This window comes from Lepus europaeus, chromosome 1 (genome assembly GCF_033115175.1).
Source record: "Lepus europaeus isolate LE1 chromosome 1, mLepTim1.pri, whole genome shotgun sequence".
Classification (NCBI taxonomy): Eukaryota; Metazoa; Chordata; class Mammalia; order Lagomorpha; family Leporidae; genus Lepus; species Lepus europaeus.
In genome coordinates, this window is record NC_084827.1 from 61,485,731 (window position 1) to 61,504,367 (window position 18,637).

The following is an 18,637-nucleotide window of genomic DNA, read 5'->3' on the forward strand; positions in this document are numbered from 1 at the left end:
CCAGCCACCAACTCCGCGCTAAAAACAACCGCTTCCCACCCGGCCCGGTTCGCAGAGAGCTGCGCTGAGCTCCAGCCACGCAACTCTCCTGCCGGGCGGCAGGGCCTGCGGGAAACAGCCTGGCGGCGAAGCCTGGAGCAGCTCCGCCACAGAGGCGGGGGCGGGGCCCGAGTGCGGCCGCCCCACGTCTCACCGCGGTCCGCCCGGTCTCTTTTGCCCATGGCAGCGACTGCCACACACACTGGGGTACAGAAAGCTGCCCGCGCACGGCGTCGTCTGCTCTCGGAGGAACTTCCGGCTCATACCGGAAGCTCTTCTGACGTCTGGATGGGAAGTCCCGCCTCTGGGGACCAAGTAGGCGGGGAGGGCGGAGCGAACGCCGCGGCCGAGAGCTTTCATGGTGCTGGTGTTAGTCAAAGCCCGGACGTTTTTTGTTGTTGTTGTTGTTTAAAAACAAGATTTATTTATTTGAAAGAGTTTCACAGAGAGAGAAGGAGAGGCAGAGAGAGAGTCAGAGTCTTCCACGGCCGGAGCTGCCCGGATCCAAAGCCAGGAGCCAGGAGCTTTTTCCAGGTCTCCCATGCGGGTGCGGGGGCCCAAGGACTTGGGCCATCTTCTACTGCTTTCCCAGGCCACAGCAGAGAGCTGGACTGGAAGTGGAGCAGCCGGGACTCGAACTGGCCTCCATATGGGATGCCAGCACTTAAGACATTGGCTCCCCGGGTGTCTTCTCTCCGGTGCTTTCTACTATTCCTTCAGTGAAGTTTTTTCTGAGTGCCTGTGTGATCGCGCAGTCACTGCTGTAAGCCGCTCGGTAGAACAGACAGCGAACACAAGGCCTCGACCTTCTGGAACATAAATTCTGACAAAGCAGTGTAGGCCACCAATAAATACAGTGTTGAAATAAAAAGGAGCCCAGAGGATGCCGGGATACCTCTCTGAAGTGGTGTAAGACCATAGGCTGAGCGCGGGCATCGCACCATGTAGAGGCGCAGTGTGGCTGGGAGACCTGGGAGAGAGCAGGTGCCCCGCGTCCAGAGCGTGGCCCTCCCGGGGGTGTCGACAGGAAACGGAAACTGGGGTAACTCAGATTAGAAAAGCCGGTGCAGAGTGCCTCGCCCCATCCCCGCCCTTACGGAATCAGAGAGGACGAGGTGGGGCTCAGTTATCGGGTCCTTCCGATGTTCAAGTTCCAGAAGCACTTACGTAGACCATGGTAGGGAATAGTTTTGAGATGGGAAACCACTGGGAGGTTTTGCGCAGAAGAAATGAATCTGATTTGCTATTCAGTGATCATTCTTCACCGGCTGCTGTGCTCAGAGTAGCCTTTACATGGTAGTTGAGTGCAGGAACAGCTGGTTCTACCAGGGTGGCAGGGTACGGGTGACACAAGGTGGCGCCATTCTGGATGTATTTTGGAGGTAGAGCAAATGAGATTTGCTTACTGACTTACTAGGGCAAGTGAGAGAGGGGTAAAGGCTAACTCCACGATTTTTAGGCAAAGAAACTGTAACAATGAAGAAAACCGAATATGAGTGCAGGCATTCATGCACAGACTGCATAAACAACTTACTTTCTCACAGTTCTGGAGGCTGGAGAGTCCAAGTAGGATATTGTCCAACCTGGTGAGGGCCCACTTGCGGCTGTCAGCTGCCTTCTTGCTGTGTCCCCACGTGGCACAGAGAGGGAACTATGGTGTCTCTTCCTACAAGGACACCACCCTAGTGACCTCTTCGAACCTTTGTCACTTCCTAATACCTGTCTTCAAATACAGCCACATTGGGAACGGGTCTTGTGGCACAGTGGGTTAAGCCAACACTTGGCATGCCCACAGCCCATATTGGGGTTCCTGAGGTAGAGTCCCCCCTCTGCTTCCAACTAATGTGCACCCGAGGAGGCAACAGTCAGTGGCTCAAGTACATTGGTCCCTGCCATCCATGTGGAACACCTGCATGGACTTCCTGGCTCCTGGCTTCAGTCTGGCCCAGCCACAGCAGTTGTGGGCATTTGGGGAGTGAACCAGCAGTTGGAAGAACAATCTCTTTCAAAATAATAATTAATATTCCATTGTATGGCAATATCATACTTTACTTAGCCAAATCCTAATTGCGAGGACATTGGATAGTTCCAGTCCATTCAGTTTTAAATAGCTCTATTATGAATATCATGAGTTATAAATCGTTAACTGCATCCTGGGTTGTTTTAAGGCAAATTCTGAGAAGTGGAAACACGGGGTTAAGCACAAGGCTTTTTAAGTTCTTGCTACCAAACCTGATTAACTTGAGTGGAGGAGGTGATGAGGAAGAATGGCTGATAATAACATTTTTACAATTAAGCAAAGATTTTGGACAAAGCAAAAACATCTACAAATCCTAAGTTTAAAAATTACAATAAATAATAAACAAAAAAATAAACAAATATAATCACTCCACCACAATATGTACTTCCAGTATTTTTTCTAAATATTCTTTAAAAAATGCGATCATGCTACACATCTTATGTAATTGGTTTTCTTTCAGTCAGTAACATATGTGAGAGTACTACAATTTATTTAATCCCAGTGATGGTTAATGTTATGTTTCAACTAAACTAGGCTATGAATGGTGCCTTTGTTGGATCAAACACTAGTCTACATGTTGCTGTGAAGGTAGTTTTTAGATGTGATCAACATTTACAATCACTTATCTTTTATTATTTATTTATTTGAAAGGTAGAGTGATAGAGAAAGATCTCTTCCATCAGCTGGTTCACTCCTCCAAATGGCTGCAATGGGTGGGGCTTGGCCAAAGACAGGAGCTCCATCCAGGTTTTCTACACAGGCATGGGCAGTAGGGGACCAAGGCCAAAGCACATTAGCAGGGAGCTGACTCAGAAGCAGAGCAGCCTAGACTGAAACTGGCTGGGGTCACAGGTGGTGGTTTAACCTTCTGTGCCACAATGTTTGCCCCAATCAGTTGGCTTTTTTTTTTTATTTGTATCTATTTAATTGAAAGGTAGAGTTACACACAGTGAGAGGGAGAGACAGAAAGGTCTTCCATCTACTGGTTCACTCCCCAAATGGCCGCAATAGCTGGAGCTGGGCTGATCCAAAGCCAGGAGCCAGGAGCTTCTCCAGGTGTCCCACATGGGTGCAGGGGCCCAAGCACTTGGGCCATCTTCTACTGCTTTCCCAGGCCATAGCAGAGAGCTGGACTGAAAGAGGAGCTGCCTAGATCAGAACTGGCGCTCATATGGGATGCCAGTGCCACAGCGCCGACCCCCATCAGGTGGCTTTTAAATAAAGATTACCCTCAATAATGTGTGCAGGCTTCATCCAAACACGGCAGACTGGTTTCCCAGGGAACAATGCAGAATGCTCCAGACTGTAACAACATAGAAGTTGTTTTCTACAACTTTCGACGTAGAAATTTAATTTCTAGCCTTTGAACTCAAGATTCCAACATCAGTTCTTATTTGAATTGTCGGCTTCCATACTATGTGAGCCAGTTTCTTTAAATAAATCTCTCCCTAACACTATCAGTGGGAGAAACACCACCTTTTGGTCCTGATTCTCTGGAGACTCAATAATTTTGGTACAGGGAAGTAGGGTGCTGCTGTTAGAAATAGCCGAAGGTATGGCCGTAGTTTGAAATTGTGAGATGTATGAAGGAAAAAGCCTTGGTTGCCATAGAGATTAATAGAAATTTAGACATTGAAGTTGATTCCAGGGGCTGGCGCTGTGGCGTGGCGGGTAAAGCCACCACCTGCAGTGCCAGCACCACATATGGGTACCGGTTTGAGTTCTGGCTGCTCTGCTTCTGATCCAGCTCTCTGCTATGGCCTGGGAAAGCAGTAGAGGATGGCCCAAGTCCTTGGGTCCCTGGACCCTTGTGAGAGACTCTTGGCTCCTAACTTCGGATTGGTGCAGCCTGGGCAGTTGTGGCCATCTGGGGAGTGAACCAGCAAACGGAAGACCTCTATCTCTCTCTCTGCCTCTCTGTAACTCTGCCTTTCAAATAAATAATAAAAAATAAGTATAAAATAAATGCAATGCTGCTTCTCTGTAGTTAAACAAAACAAAACAAAAAAACACAACAATTGGGGCTGGCGCTGTGGCGTAGTGGGTTAAAGCTCTGGTTTAAAGTGCTGGCATCTCATATGAGTGCCAGTTTGAGCCCTGGCTGCTCCACTTCCGATCCAGCTCTCTGCTATGGCCTGGGAAAGCAGCAGAAGATGGCCCAAGTCCTTGGGCCCCTGCACCCATGTGAGAGACCTGGAAGAAGTTCCTGGCTCTTGACTTCGGATCGGCTCAGCTATAGCCGTTGCGGCCATCTGGAGAGTGAACCAGCGAATGGAAGACATCTCTCTCTCTAACTTTCAAATAAATAAAAAAAAGTTGATTTCAGTGAGAGCTCAGATGAAAATGAGAAACGTTAGTGAAAGCCAGATGAAAGGCAATCCTTGTTATGAAGCAGTAGAGACCTTTCCCAAACTGTTCTGCTGGGTAGGAGAGAGAACTTTTAAGCCACGAACTTGGATACTTCTTGAATCTCTATGCACAGCTTCAAAGTGTAGCTTGGTTTCTTACTGCTTAATAAGTAAAATGTGAGAAGGAAGATTGTTCAGCAAAAAAGAACCCAAACTTGCAAGACTTGGACAGTTCTTAGCCTATCAATTTTGTAAAACATGAGCAAGCGTGCCCTGGAGAAAACACAAGAATATGACTGGACAACCATCTGTAGGAGATAAGGTGTGTGGACTGCCTATCCAATCAACCTTCTCAAGTAGAAGGTTGCACTCCAGGGGAGAAGATTGGAGGCAATGAAGGCAGGCTGTTGACTTCTAGGAGTCTATAGCCAGGAAAGACACAGAGCATTTTGGCTGTGAGCACATTTTTATCCTTAAAGAAAAGGGAAAACTGCCGGCGCCGCGGCTCAATAGGCTAATCCTCCGCCTGTGGCGCCGGCACCCCAGGTTCTAGTCCTGGTCGGGGTGCCGGATTCTGTCCCAGTTGCTCCTCTTCCAGGCCAACTCTTTGCTGTGGCTCAGGAGTGCAGTGGAGGATGGCCCAAGTCCTTGGGCCCTGCACCCGCATGGGAGACCAGGAGAAGCACCTGGCTCCTGGCTTCGGATCAGTGCGATGCGCCGGCCATAGCGGCCATTGGGGGTTGAACCAATGGAAAAAGGAAGACCTTTCTCTGTCTCTCTCTTTCACTGTCCACTCTGCCTGTTAAAAAAAAGAGAGAGAGAGAGAGAGAGAAAGAAAAGGGAAAACAGACCTGAAAGCAACGTGGAGGCCAGCAGGGCTGTTTGTGCCACCAGAGGCCTAAAGGGGACAGACTCAGGGTATGGATGTACTGTTCTGAGGGGTGGACCTCAGTGAATCCCTAGGACAAGAACACTGAGCTGGAGAGGACTACTCTGGAGTCTTAAAGCCTAATGTAATTTGCTCTGCTGGATTTCAGATTCGCTTGGGACCATGGCTTTTCCTTCCCATTTCTCCCTTCTGGGAGTCTATTCTCTGCCTTTCCTGCCACTGTAATTTGGAAGCAGGTAACTTCCCATTGTTGCACAGATGAGAAGAAATTCTGTTCCAACACAGTCACCCTTGACTGATCATTTCAATGATGAGATTTAAGCTGATGATTTTAAATTTTAATATCCAAGAGGCAGGAGTTAATGAACTGGTTCACGCCCCAAATGCCCACAATGGTCAGGGCTGGGCCTAGGGACAAAACCAGAAGCTGGGAATTCAATCCAGATTCTGAGGCCTAACATACATTAAGCTGCCCTCTATATAAAGTTAGCTCTGATACCACATGAGAGATCATTCCTTATACTCAATAGGTATGACAGATCTTGTGTTTGCTTTTAATCGCTGCTAAATTCTGATCTGATAATTAAGATATCCAGGCAAAGCTATAACAGAACAAGTTGGGGAGGACTTTGTAGATTCAGGGGTGGGGAACATCAGGCTTGCAGGTTGTATATGGCCCTGCAATATCATTTAATCTAGCCCTGCCAACGCAACCACAGGAATGACTCCAATGAATCTGGTCTGGTACTGTGGTGTGATAGATAAAGCCGCTGCCTGCGACACTAGCAAACCTTATGGGTGCCAGTTTGAGTCCCCGCTGCTCCACTTCCAATCCAGTTCCCTCCTAATGGCCTGGGAAAGCAGCAGATGGTCTGAGTTCTTGGGCCTCTGCACCCACATGGAAGACCGGCAGAAGCTCCAGGCTCCTGACTTGGGGAGTGAGCCAGCAGATGGAAGATCTTCTTCTCTGTTAACTCTACCTTTCAAATAAATAAATAAATCTTTAAAATAAGTCAGTCAAAGCAGGCTATGTTGGTATCTTATATTGACTGAGAAGGGTGTTATAAATATCCAAATGGCCTTTGGCAGAACAAACATGCCCCACCCCTGAATAGTGGAGACTCAGTCCAACTCAGCATTTCTAGGTTAGTCTCTTGGAACATGATGAACTCAATCAAGGCGGACAATTGCCAAGGGGAAAACTTCGAACAAATAGTCCAAGAACAGATCTGGACAAACCAATCACAGTGGAAATAAATATCAGTTTTATTAACACTCAAAGTGCCAATCATTTATGTTCATTCCATAGTCCAGAAGGTTACTCAGAGTAAGCCTTTGCACCACAATCTTTCAAAAAAAAGAAAAATGAACTAACATGTAATAAAAAGCAATTTTCATTGTGCTAATTATTGCAGGCCTTCATGCACAAAAAATCTAAACAAAGATGTGTGCCAACAATATACAAATTTCCATATAAACAAAGTCATTGATCACTAAACAAAATATAAACATGGTTTCTTTTATATTAGATTTTTTAAAAGGCTATTTACCAGCAAGAAAAAAAAACAAGTACACAGAAATTATAAAACTCAGAAATTTTATACATTTTTACAAGCACAATTTTGAATAAACAACACAAAGTCAAAATGTGCATGAAATGTGGCACATACCACACTATATCTGGCTTCTGGTAGGTTCTAATCACACCGGTTCCTTTTAACATAACAAGCTTAGTGACACTCAACTTCAACAGTGGACTTTATTCCTAACACAAGTAACTTTATGTGGCACCACATATTGAAAGCAAGGTTTGTGTTGTTGGTTTTTTTTTTTTTTTAATACAATAACAATGTCAATTGGAAATTTCTATTTCCAATTATTTTTCTGGCAGTTACTTAAAATGCACGGTACAGTATAAAGACACAACAATATATGTTTGGACATTTCTAAGCCAATTTATAGTCAATTACAGAGATTCACAATATGTCAATGTATATTGTTTTATAAACCCAGTCTGACCTTGCCCAGTAGGGGAAAAAACAAAGTTGAAATCCTTTGGGGGCAGAATAAAGGAAATATTAACAAAACAACGGGACAGGCCAATGGCAACTGGAGTTATAAAAATCTTGACATGTCTTGAAGACAATTTAGTTTCTTGCATTTTTAATAGCACTGAGAATTCAAAGGCCATTTTAGAGGACACTGTTTTTGATACTACTCAAAATCTATTTTTTTCTCTTAACTTGCATTTCCCAGAATTCTCAAGAGAATTCACTGCTTCTCTTTGGAAGCATAATTTGATTGGGCTCTTAAGTACAATGTGTGTCCAATTCTGGAAATACAAATACATTTTGAATGGTTAAAAACAAAACTAAAAAAATATTTTGATCAGCCAGCTGAAAATATATTCATATAGTAAATAATCTCTCAGAAAGCTTTTATATATATTTAATTATCCTAACTAAATAGTACCCTTATAAAACAAGTTCATAAAAATGTAGAAATGAAATTAAAGTAAGAACTTACTGGGATATATACATGTGCCTAGACACAGAAAAAGACATCTCCACACAAACACACATCCCCTGATACACAGAATCACAAAGCATACTTTCAACTTAGTAATGGATTTCAGAATACATTATAAAATTAGAAAGTAATGTTGAACTCCTGAGTTCTTCAACAAATACAGAACCATAGATAAGTATACTTTGTAGAAGCAAGAATGTTCATGTAAGTCAGTAATAGCAGTGCAGTAACTGATGGCTACATCTTGAAAGAAGTTAAAACACAGAGACACAGACAGTAGTTCAATGCACGCATTCATGATGCTCATACACTCATCAACAATTATTGGTCAGAATAGGAAATCAGTGTACAAATTAAACATTTCCAAAAATGTGCAAAAAGTCAACCTTAATATGAAAAAAAAACCTTTGTACATAATTATAAACTGCCCAGCATTCAACTGAGATTAAAAACATTTACAGAGAAATTAATAGATTAAATATAGAGAATTTAATGGTTACATTAAAAAATGTACACTAAGTCAAAGGGTAAATTTACAAATCGATAATCATGGCTGTAATAATTAAAAGTTTATCTTCAAATTTATCCAAGTTTGCTTTTATTTACAATGAATAAAAAGAACCACGTGAAATGTAAGAGATGTCAGACATTAAAAGTATTTTTGGTATTAACTTTGCAGGGTAGCAAACTTTAAAACCAACAGCAATAGAAAAAGTGTAAACCTTTTACTTACTAATTATGATTGTATTAAAACAATTATTTTTAAAGAAGTATTCTTGTTCTTAGATACTGCACTTTTAATTAAAAAGGGTATATTGCAAGGGTTTAGCTGACTTTCTTTTGCCCATAAGCCTTTCCAGCTCAAATGTTTCTACTAGTTCTGTCTTCTTATTTTAGGTGGAAGAAAAGTCTTTGGAAAAATGAGAATTTGTCAAATCTATTTTGGAATCTAAGAATCTAATAGAGTTTAAAGATGTACCTTTGTTATTTATCTCTTTCCTTCTAGTAATGCTAAGATCATCACTAGTTACATATGCTTTTAAAAATAAATCCCCCAAAAATATAAATAAAGGAACACAAAAGTGCTTTCAGGATAATCATGAACTTGACTGTTCTCAACTGGCATTAAGGGATTCAGAAATCCTTATTTGAGGACAAATTCTGCAGGTATAATGGAGAGCAGACACTATCTTATGTTCCAAAAGATCTATGGCACAAGGCAGATGTTGGTCTATAACCTACTTTTCTTCACAGCTTTGCTGAAATGCCCCTCAAGTCAAGCACAAGTTCATAAATGTTAAGACACTAGAAGAAAGTACGCCACCAACCTGAGGCATCAGACATCAAGGTATATCTATGCATCTATGATCAGGTGACGTTAATAGATTGGCACGTGTACAGCTTAAGTTCGTAATGTCTATATAGTTCCTTAATAGAAGCATTCTGCATGTCTAAATGCAAACACTGAGCACCTGTCCTTTTCTTGAAGGATAGACTGAGATAAAATTCTATTAGTACCTGCCTTACCATTTTTATGTTAGCTTAGAAATGGGCAGATGTAACAGTGCTAATCATTTTGGCTATGTGTGCAGGAAATATAAAAGCTTTGGTTTAAAGTGATTCTGATAATAGACTGTGATACAAACAAGAAGTCATCAGGCAGAAGGAATAGTAGGTGCTGATTGAATGCCTTTGCTGCTTGTAATAAAAATGCTGTATGACTATCAATTAAAATGTAATTATGAAAAATACAAACACATAATAACGATATGAACAGATAAAATTTATTCTCTTTGTTACTACAGCTATGACTACTCTCTCACTTTTCTGAAGCTCAACCATGATCACTCTACTTGAGAGCTCGTTACCATCTACAGCTGACAAGTGAATAGAGAGAGATGGGAGGCTCTGATACTTCCCACGTCTGGTAGGGAGGGCATCCTGTCCAGATCATGGCAGGAGTCAAAGCAAAGCTAAAGACGACTGTGAAGCAGGAACGGTGACTTCACAGCACACCTTCCCCAGCCAACCAAAAAGAGGTATAAGAGAATTTCCTTTTGAAAAACTGGTAAGCCAAGGAATCTGGTTTTGATAATATCTTGCAGAATTTCTATTCCAAAAACTTCATAAAGAACTATGTAAGATCAATTACTTTATATTTAAGTAATAGAAACACACACACACACACAATTTTAATCTACTTTTAGCAACCAAGAGCTTGGCAATCTACACTAAATACCTTTATTAAACAATCATTTGTACTAGCTAGTGGTGGAAAATACACTGATGTTCCCACCTGAGGATGAGAACATTCAACCATTATCAGGAGGGCACGCATTTTTGAGTTGTTCTTCGAAGAACAGAGATTGAGCTAACTGAAAACTCTCAACTTTCCTTTCTTCCTACCACTGCCCCAACTTCAAAAACACACACACACACACACACACTCTTCACAGAAAAGACGAGCTAGAGTATCAGTCAAAATGTTATTTATAAAGCAAGGATTAGAATTTGTTATCACTGGACTTCTTGCTGACTGCCCAATTAATTCTCACTGCTTCAACAGCTGTAAACTACGTAAATGATCTCTTTAGGGCAAAAACAACCACTCTAGTCTGCGTGAACATGGTAACTGAATCATGATATACAAAGAACATGGAGGTGCTAATGTTACTGAAACTCAAGTAATCAACCAAGAAAACAATTTACTATGTCTCTTGAAGAATGACAATACTTCTTTCTATGCTTAGGAATTCATGCCTAGTGGAGAATGCAGTGCTGATCACAGAAAAATGCTAATATTTCTCTCCTAAACAGACCAACAACAAAAAAGGAGGTAGAAGGAGGAAGAGGAGGAGAAGGCCATTAAGAAATGTGTAAGGGCTAATACACAGTCTAAGGCCAAAGGAACTCTCGAAGTCTGCTGATTTTGGAAAAAATCTTCATTTTGGTGGGTAACTTGAATTATTAATATAAAATAAAATTAAGGCATACAGAGAGAAAGGCACTACTAAAAATAAGTAATTAAATTGCTTTCATTGACATTCGACCAATCTTAAAGTTCAAATAAATATGAACATTACATTTGTAACAAAGATCAAACTTAATGATAAAAATAACATGGTCTCAAGAAATTATCCTGATCTTAGCATAAATAACACTTGACAGTTCAATTCTCACCAAATGTTTTGGGTGTTTTCACAATTTAGACCTAAAGACTCTTTTTTTTTTTTTTTTTTAAAGAGACAGCTAGGAAAAATAACCTCCATCACCCCTCCCCCACTGTGTTATGGACTACCCCATTACTGGAACTGTTTGGGTGGAGGCTGTGAGTAGAGGTCCTGAGACAGACTACCTAATCTGGGGTGGGTGGGTCCCTCCAGCTGGAGGATACTTTTACTCTAACCTCTGTCGTTAATGACATTTCAGTGTACAACAGCCCATCATTAACATAAAATTGTTTTCCCCTTATTTCCAAATAATGGTAACACTTGAAACCCTTGCTGAATAGTCAGTGTTAGAGTATACCATAAAACAAGTAACCATCTCCATCCATGTTCCTCCTAGACCGAACCTCCTGAAGGATGTTAATTTAGTACCTGACATAGTCACAATTACTGAATAACTAAATAAAAAAATTCTCCCTATTTTTAAAGAACAGACAGATTTGTATACTCAACTGACATCAGATGATTTCATATGAAGTTACTGATTGGTTCCTAGACTTCAGATGAAATCACCGGCACAGAACTCAGCCATAGGCCAAAGAGTCAGTTTCTGGCTTGGTCATCCTACCAAACTATCCAGATTTGACTCTCAATGACTTTATATATCTTACAACTCTATCTCAGAAATACTACAGCACAGACCAGAGCTATGTAAGAGCTGGAAGAGCAGGAAACTACTCTAAAGAAATAGCTTTGCCTCTTTTTTCTTTTTCTTTTTTTTTTTTTTTTTAATGTAATTGCTATTGGGAATAAGGTAAAGACTCTCTCAAGTGAAAGTCAATTCAATTTAAGTCAAGTCAATTCAATCAAAGCTTTAATTTCTCTTTTATAGCTCAGTGTATGTATTAATATTTTAATCTTTTATATGCAGTATGTAAGGGAGAGTGTGCCTTTTAAATTTTTTTGAAGGGAAAAGTCATTTTTAAGATAGAAACCTGTTTTGTAAATTAAGAAAAGTGCTGACAATTTTCAAGGTGTTCAAACTGAAATTTTCAGTCTGTATGCTTTTTAATACCTTTTAAAGAAGTGCCAACCCATCAAAATTTCCACTACTCATTAGGATAATTTTCAACTCTTTTATTCAATACATTTTATTTGCAATGTAAAAGGTCTTATGTTTGGTCCAAGCCCAAGTCATGCCACTTGGAGTCTCTCAAGGCCTAAGTAGAAAGATATTTCCTGAAAAGCTTATGTAAGACTGCTAGTAAATCTTCTCCAGCACCAAAAAGTCTGCCACTGTCAAAGCAGAATGCATTTTAAAGGCACAAAGTCAGCAGTCTGGCCATTTTCCAGCCTCAGTAAAGAAACATTACAGTATAGAAGAATCAGTTGTGCACTTAAAAAACAAAATACATTTAGAGTCATCTTAAAAAGTTCAAATTTCATGTTACCCACACCATTATTAAAAAGAAAAAACTGGAGTGTTATATTTAATTTCCCCTGATAAAGGTGTTTCCTATCAAAAGTTTCTCCTTATTTACTTTTGGTCTTCCATGCCTTCCTCCCACCTTCAGGCTTTTTTGTTCTGAGTAACTCGTTTATATATATATATATATATATATATATATATATAAACTTTTATTGTGGTTTTTGGTACCTTCACAACTTGCTTGAAATAAATTCATACTTTATATAATAACTCTGTAAACTATCAGTCTATTTTTAAGTCTTTACATAAAGAACATTACTTTCCCATAGCTAATATTTTTCTTATAAAGCAACAGTTTTCTGCAGCAGTGTTAAAGTAGTAGTTTCTCCTCAGGTGCCTTTTCTCCTCAATAGCACTTAGAAAAGAAAAAGGAGACTGAAAAAGCAAACAACTTTGCTTTGGGTTCCACAGCCTCCCCAATTTCACTCTAAGGAGCGTTTGTCTCCTATTCTGCACTGCTGGTTACCCTGACAGACCAAAAATGAGCCAAAGGGAAATCACAACCACACAAGACAAAGAAATGAAGGAAAAGCCCACTGGTCCAGACACCATGATCTTGCTCAAGTACAAACGATGCCCTTGCTCAGGAACAGAAAGAAATCACAAAAGGTCCACAAACTGGGAGATTCTGTTTCTAGCACAGGTTTAGCAGTTGATTGATCACGGCAGGAGGCACCTAATTCTTGTTCTTCCTTGTAAGCTGCTTCCTTTGATTTTAATATTATGGGAAAAGCATTAACATCTAATTTTGTGCTTTGACTTCTCAGATCAATAGCAGGATTTCAAATATTCCTCCAGGGAATGCCAGGTAGGATCGTGATACAGGAAAACAAGATCTACCTTCAAGATTCCCTAGTAGCATACCTTTTGGCAGAGAATAAGAATACCTTAGTCCCTTATGAATCCCATGAAAGGAACCACAGATTTAAGGCCTCCAGGAAGACTATTATTTTCCAGACCTCTAAAAATAAAATACTTAACAGCATTTGCTTTAATTTGCTGGAAAAAAACTGCAAGTAGCCAAATTACTGATCATATTTTTCAGTTAGCACAAACTCATTAGATAGCGCGACCTTTCCCAGCTGTCTCATTCCACTAAATGTTCTTGCTCTTAGAAGATACATTACATTAGAAATACCTGGCAGTTTTTAAACTGTCCTGATAGTAGCTAACATTAATTTTGATAGGCTTTCATTTGTTCCAATTATGAACTGACTTCTACAGAGATTAGATCCACAAATGGGCTGAGTTCAAATGGCTCAGTGCTCAAATTCATTTTGTTTCTAAAATGGAAGCCTTGCTGCTCTGGGTGCTATGTACAGCTAGCTGGTAAGGAAGTAACTGAGATTTGCTTTCTGTTAAGATCATTCACCCTTGATCTAAAAGTAGTGGCATCAGTTCACAGAAAATCCTCATTTCACATTGTGTCACTTTCTCCTTAAAATTTGTTTTGTGTTTACTGCTTTGTAAGTGGCAGTTTTCAGTTCATACCTGGGACTCGTCTTTACATCAGGGTTCCTAGCCTTGGCACTTTTGGGCAGGACAATACTTGTGGGGTTCAGGGGCACTGTCTTGGTGTATGACAGGTGAGCAGCATCCCTGGCCTCTATCCTTTGGATGCCCGGAGTATCCTCCTGGTCTCCAGGCATTGCAAGAGGCCAAGTAAATTATCCCCACTCCACTAATAACAATCGCACTGTTTCCAATGATATCTGTTTGTCTTTTTTCTTTCTTTCTTTTTTTTTGAGGGGCTTTATTCCTCTGTGACTCCAAGAACAGAGGTTTTGGCTCAGGACACTAGCTTTCACATACGGGTACTCTGGATTGAACTTATAGTTCCTAAATAATGCTATCTATGGGGAATCAGGAGCTAGAAACAGAAAGATGGTACACATGATTGTGAATAGTTCTCTATCTCCTTAATTTTGGGACTTTCCCCTCAAGTAAAGAACATAGTTTAAAATATACTAACCAACATTCAGTCCTTTTTTTTTCCTCCCTCATTATTTCTGTTGAATGACAAATATGGTCTTATCTATTGCTCACACATTTAATGAGAGCACTCTCCTTTTGTCATTTACTTGAGTTTGTTGCTCACTGAATTCCCATATTTCTTTAAAATAAAGTATCTTTTTCTCATAAGCAGAAAGTTATCCCTCAAGGATTATGGATTCCAGTACCATAGATCTACTATAGTGTATTTGCTTATTATACTGGTTAGGACTAACAAATAAACATACCTCTTACAGATTCTTATCTTCTATCACAATTCCTACTGAGCAAAAAGCTTGGTAGACAGAGGTTAGGATCTAAAGAATACAGATGTAAGAAGAAACCTATATTCTTTAAGTTGAGTACCTACCCTAAAGACAAGTTTAGGGTTCAACCCTACAATTGAGGATCTATTTTAAATACTAGGACTAAAAACTACAAATGACACATTATTTTCTTCGCTGTTTCCCATGTCTCTCCAACACCACTAAGACGTCAGTGATAACAGGGAAAGACTCTACAATCTTTATGTATTCCAAATGATTTGTGTATACTAAAAAGAGTGACTATGTACTAAAGTGCTTTATCTCTCTGAACCACATCAGTACATTATACAAACTTAAAAAAAAGTTTCAAGTTCTTGTAAGGAAAAAAAGATTAAATATAAAAAATTTAGGTTACTATTATTATTAAACAAATTTAACCAATAATCAAGAGAAATACTTTCCCTCTTGTCTTTTTTCTCCCCATCTCTCTTTTTTTTTATAAAACAGAAAAGTGCAGTCAGAGAGAAGGTGAATGCACAGATGGGAGCCGGGTAGAGGCACAGGAAAGGTTACTGGCTGCTAGTGATAATGCACAAACATGTGCCTTAAAAGTTCATCAGCTGAAGGTCTCAGTTTGACCTCTACAAAAATCCGTTTGAGGAAATCTCGAGTATAGTCTGAGACATGAGGTGGCAGCTTTGGGTTTGTTGGCTGAGTGGCGATTTTAAAGATGGCGGCCATCGCTTCGAATTCAGCCCACGGTGGCTTTTCAGTTAGCATCTCTACCACAGTACATGCTACACTCCTAAAAAAGAAATAAATACATTATACAAGCAATAGTATCATGAAATAAAGCTACTTACCTAGAAAATGAAAAAGAGAAGTCCATATAAATTTAAATACGACTTGATTTCACATTTAAACATTCACTAAAAGGTTGCAATTACATAAAACTGCAATTTAAACATAAAAAAAAAATCAAAGAAAATAACCCATAACTTGATGACTATAATTTAATCCAAATGGTGGGCAGAGAATATTACTGTGATTTTATGTGAGTTTCTAACCTGGTGCTAAAAATAATTGTTTTTACCTTATAAAACATTAGGAGATGTTTGCCCTCAGGTGCCTAAAATGAACATCTATTAAAATCTTTGCTGGGTGAGAAGTTGCCAATGACCATTTTGTGTTCTAACTTAAAATTATCAAGCAATTAAAAATTAAGTGAATTATTATGACATTAATAACAGACTAATTACTTTCAAAGATCTTCAGGGAAATCAAGTAAGATAGCTTTCTAATGCTGAGATTTACTTCATACAATATCCTTAAAGAATGAAAGCTCTAAATATACTGTCAATTATAAGCCTCAATGAGGTATAATTAACATAGTATTAATCCTTACAATTGTTGCATTCTATTTCAGAAGTACAAAGGAGAATTTTGTAGCAGGCATTGTGGCACAATGGGTTAAGCTGCCAAATCAGACACCGGCATCCTAGTCACAGTGCCTGGGATTGACTCTTCCATCTGCTTCTAATGCAGCTTCCTGTTATCGTGTGGGAAGGCAGCAGGTGGCCCACATCAGAGTGATTCGGCAGTTCTTGACTCCTGGCTTTGGTCTGGCCTTGTCCCAGCTGATGAGGGCATTTGGGAGTGAACTATCAGAGGAAAGATCTCCCGCTCACTTATGCTTCCCTCTGCCTTTCAAATACAAATAAATAAATCTTTTTTAAAAGATCATTTAAATTCAGCTCAATAATTTCAACCCTGAGTGGGAACACTTAAGAAGTCCATAATGTCCAGGCAAGTCTCACAAACCTCAAAACCTACCAGATATCTGCTTTTCTACCATAGCCTTCTCCACTGATTACTTCAGGGCTCATCCAGTATGGTGTGCCTGTGACAGACTTCATTCCTGTCCCCGACAGACAGATGGTTTGAAGCCGTTTGCTGGCCCCAAAATCTCCCAGTTTGACATTGCCTGTTGAATCTCGCAGGATATTTGCACCTAAAATCAAGAAATATCTTCATTTCATTAATTTTACTGGCAGTCTGGAATATAGTACAAAAGAATAATGGCAGAGAACCGGTTACTGAACTCTTCAGCCTGTCTCCAAAATTAGACAACTTTTATCTCCTGATCAGTAGTAGTACCTGGTACAACAGCAGCTATTTGCTGCATAAACAAAATTTTTAAACAGCTGTGTGTGCTTCAGGATGTAAGAGGGATCTCAGACTAAAAAGGACTAGTGAGGGCAGGAGGTGAGAGGAACATGAAAAGAAAGATGAAGGAGCAAGAATCATAAAAGGGGGCCAGCCCTGTGGCATAGTGGGTAAAGCTGCCACCTGTAGCACCCAGCATTCCATAGGGGTGCTGGTTCAAGTGCCAGCTGCTCTCCTTCCAATCCAGCTCCCTGCTAATGTGCCTGGGAAAGCAGCAGAGGATGGCCCAAGTGCTTGGGCCCCTGCACCTACATGGTAAACCAGGAAGAAACTCCTGGCTCCTGGCTTTGGCCTGGCCCAGTCCTGGTACTTTGTGGCCATTTCCAGAGGGAACCATTAGATGGAAGATCTCTCTCTTTAACTCTGCCCTTCAAATAAATAAATAAATCCTTACAAAGAAAAAAAAAGTCACTACAAGATCTTGGTTCTCAGTTTGTCTGTCATAGAGCAAGCATCCCATGGCCAAAGCTTATTTCCTTGAGAAATCAGCTTCTCCCTACAGGGTCTTCCTGTGGAACCTTCCTAGCCAAAAACTTCTAGCACTGTTTTCCCCTCTGCTACTACATAAATATTGTATTTTAAACTTTTTCTTAATAATGGGTTTTAATAATTTAAATGTCTTATAAGCAAGCTTTGAGTTTCCCATCTGTTTTTAGATTCCTTTTTTTTTTTTTTTTTAAGATTTTTACTTTTTATTTATTTGAAAGGCAGAGTCACAGAGAGAGGAGGAAAGAGAGTTGGAGAGAGAGAGGGAGATAGCTTCCATCCGTTGGCTCACTCCCCAAATGGCCACAACTGCTAGACTGGGCCAGGCCGAAGACAGGAACCAGGAGCTTCTTTGGGGTCTACCACCTGAATTCAGGGGCCCAAACACTTGGGCCATTCCTCTGCTGCTTTCCCAGATGCATTAGCAGGGAGCTGGATCAGAAGTGGAACATCCAGGTTTTGAACTCGCACCATATATATGGGATGTCGGCATCACAGATGGATGCTTTACCTGCTACGCTACAACACCAGACCCTAAATTTCATTTATTTTTTAAAAAAAGTTTTTAAATGTTATATAGCTTTAGGTTTATAGAATTACTGCAAAGATAGTACAGTTTCCACATACCCTGCTATCTCCTTGTATTATCTCACATTAGTATATTTGTCATAACTAATGAATATTGATATACTGGCACTAACTTAAAGCCATACTTGCTCAGATTTCCTCAGTTTTCACTCTAATGTACTTTTTCTGTCCAAGGATCTCATCCAGGATCCCACACTGCATTTAGTTATGGTGTCTCCTTAAGTTCTTCTTGGGAAGCAGTTGTTTCTCAGATTTCCTTGTTTTTGATGACTGACACTTCTTAGGAATACTGGTTAGGTTCTTGCAGAATTAGGATTTGTGTCATTTTTTTAAGATTCACTTATTGGGGCCTGAAGCATCGGCATCCCATATGGGCACTGGTTCAAGACCCGGTTGCTCCACTTCCAATCCAGTTCTCTGCTATGGCCTGGGAAATCAGTAGAAGATGGCCCAAGTCCTTGGGCCCCTGCACCAGCGTGGGAGACCTGGAAGAAGCTCCTGGCTCCTGGCTTCAGATCAGCACAGCTCCAGCCATTGTGGCCATCTGGAGAGTGAACCATCGGATGGAAGACCTTTGTCTCTCTCTCTCTCTGCCTCT

At 40.4% G+C, this 18,637-nt stretch overlaps 2 protein-coding genes across 2 annotated transcripts in view; both read right to left on the bottom strand.

The window, feature by feature from the left end:
• The window catches only part of ERCC3 (ERCC excision repair 3, TFIIH core complex helicase subunit), a 31,149-nt gene extending 30,848 nt beyond the window's left edge, over positions 1-301 (bottom strand). Inside the window, exon 1 of the mRNA XM_062180076.1 lies at positions 194-301. Coding sequence (XP_062036060.1) covers positions 194-221 — 28 coding nt within the window. The 5' untranslated portion in view covers positions 222-301. The remainder of the gene's footprint in view (positions 1-193) is intronic.
• Positions 302-6,538: 6,237 nt separating this feature from the next.
• The window catches only part of MAP3K2 (mitogen-activated protein kinase kinase kinase 2), an 83,214-nt gene continuing 71,115 nt past the window's right edge, over positions 6,539-18,637 (bottom strand). Inside the window, exons 16-17 of the mRNA XM_062180273.1 lie at positions 16,573-16,750; positions 6,539-15,544 (exon numbers count right to left, since the gene is read on the bottom strand). Coding sequence (XP_062036257.1) covers positions 15,319-15,544; positions 16,573-16,750 — 404 coding nt within the window. The 3' untranslated portion in view covers positions 6,539-15,318. The remainder of the gene's footprint in view (positions 15,545-16,572; positions 16,751-18,637) is intronic.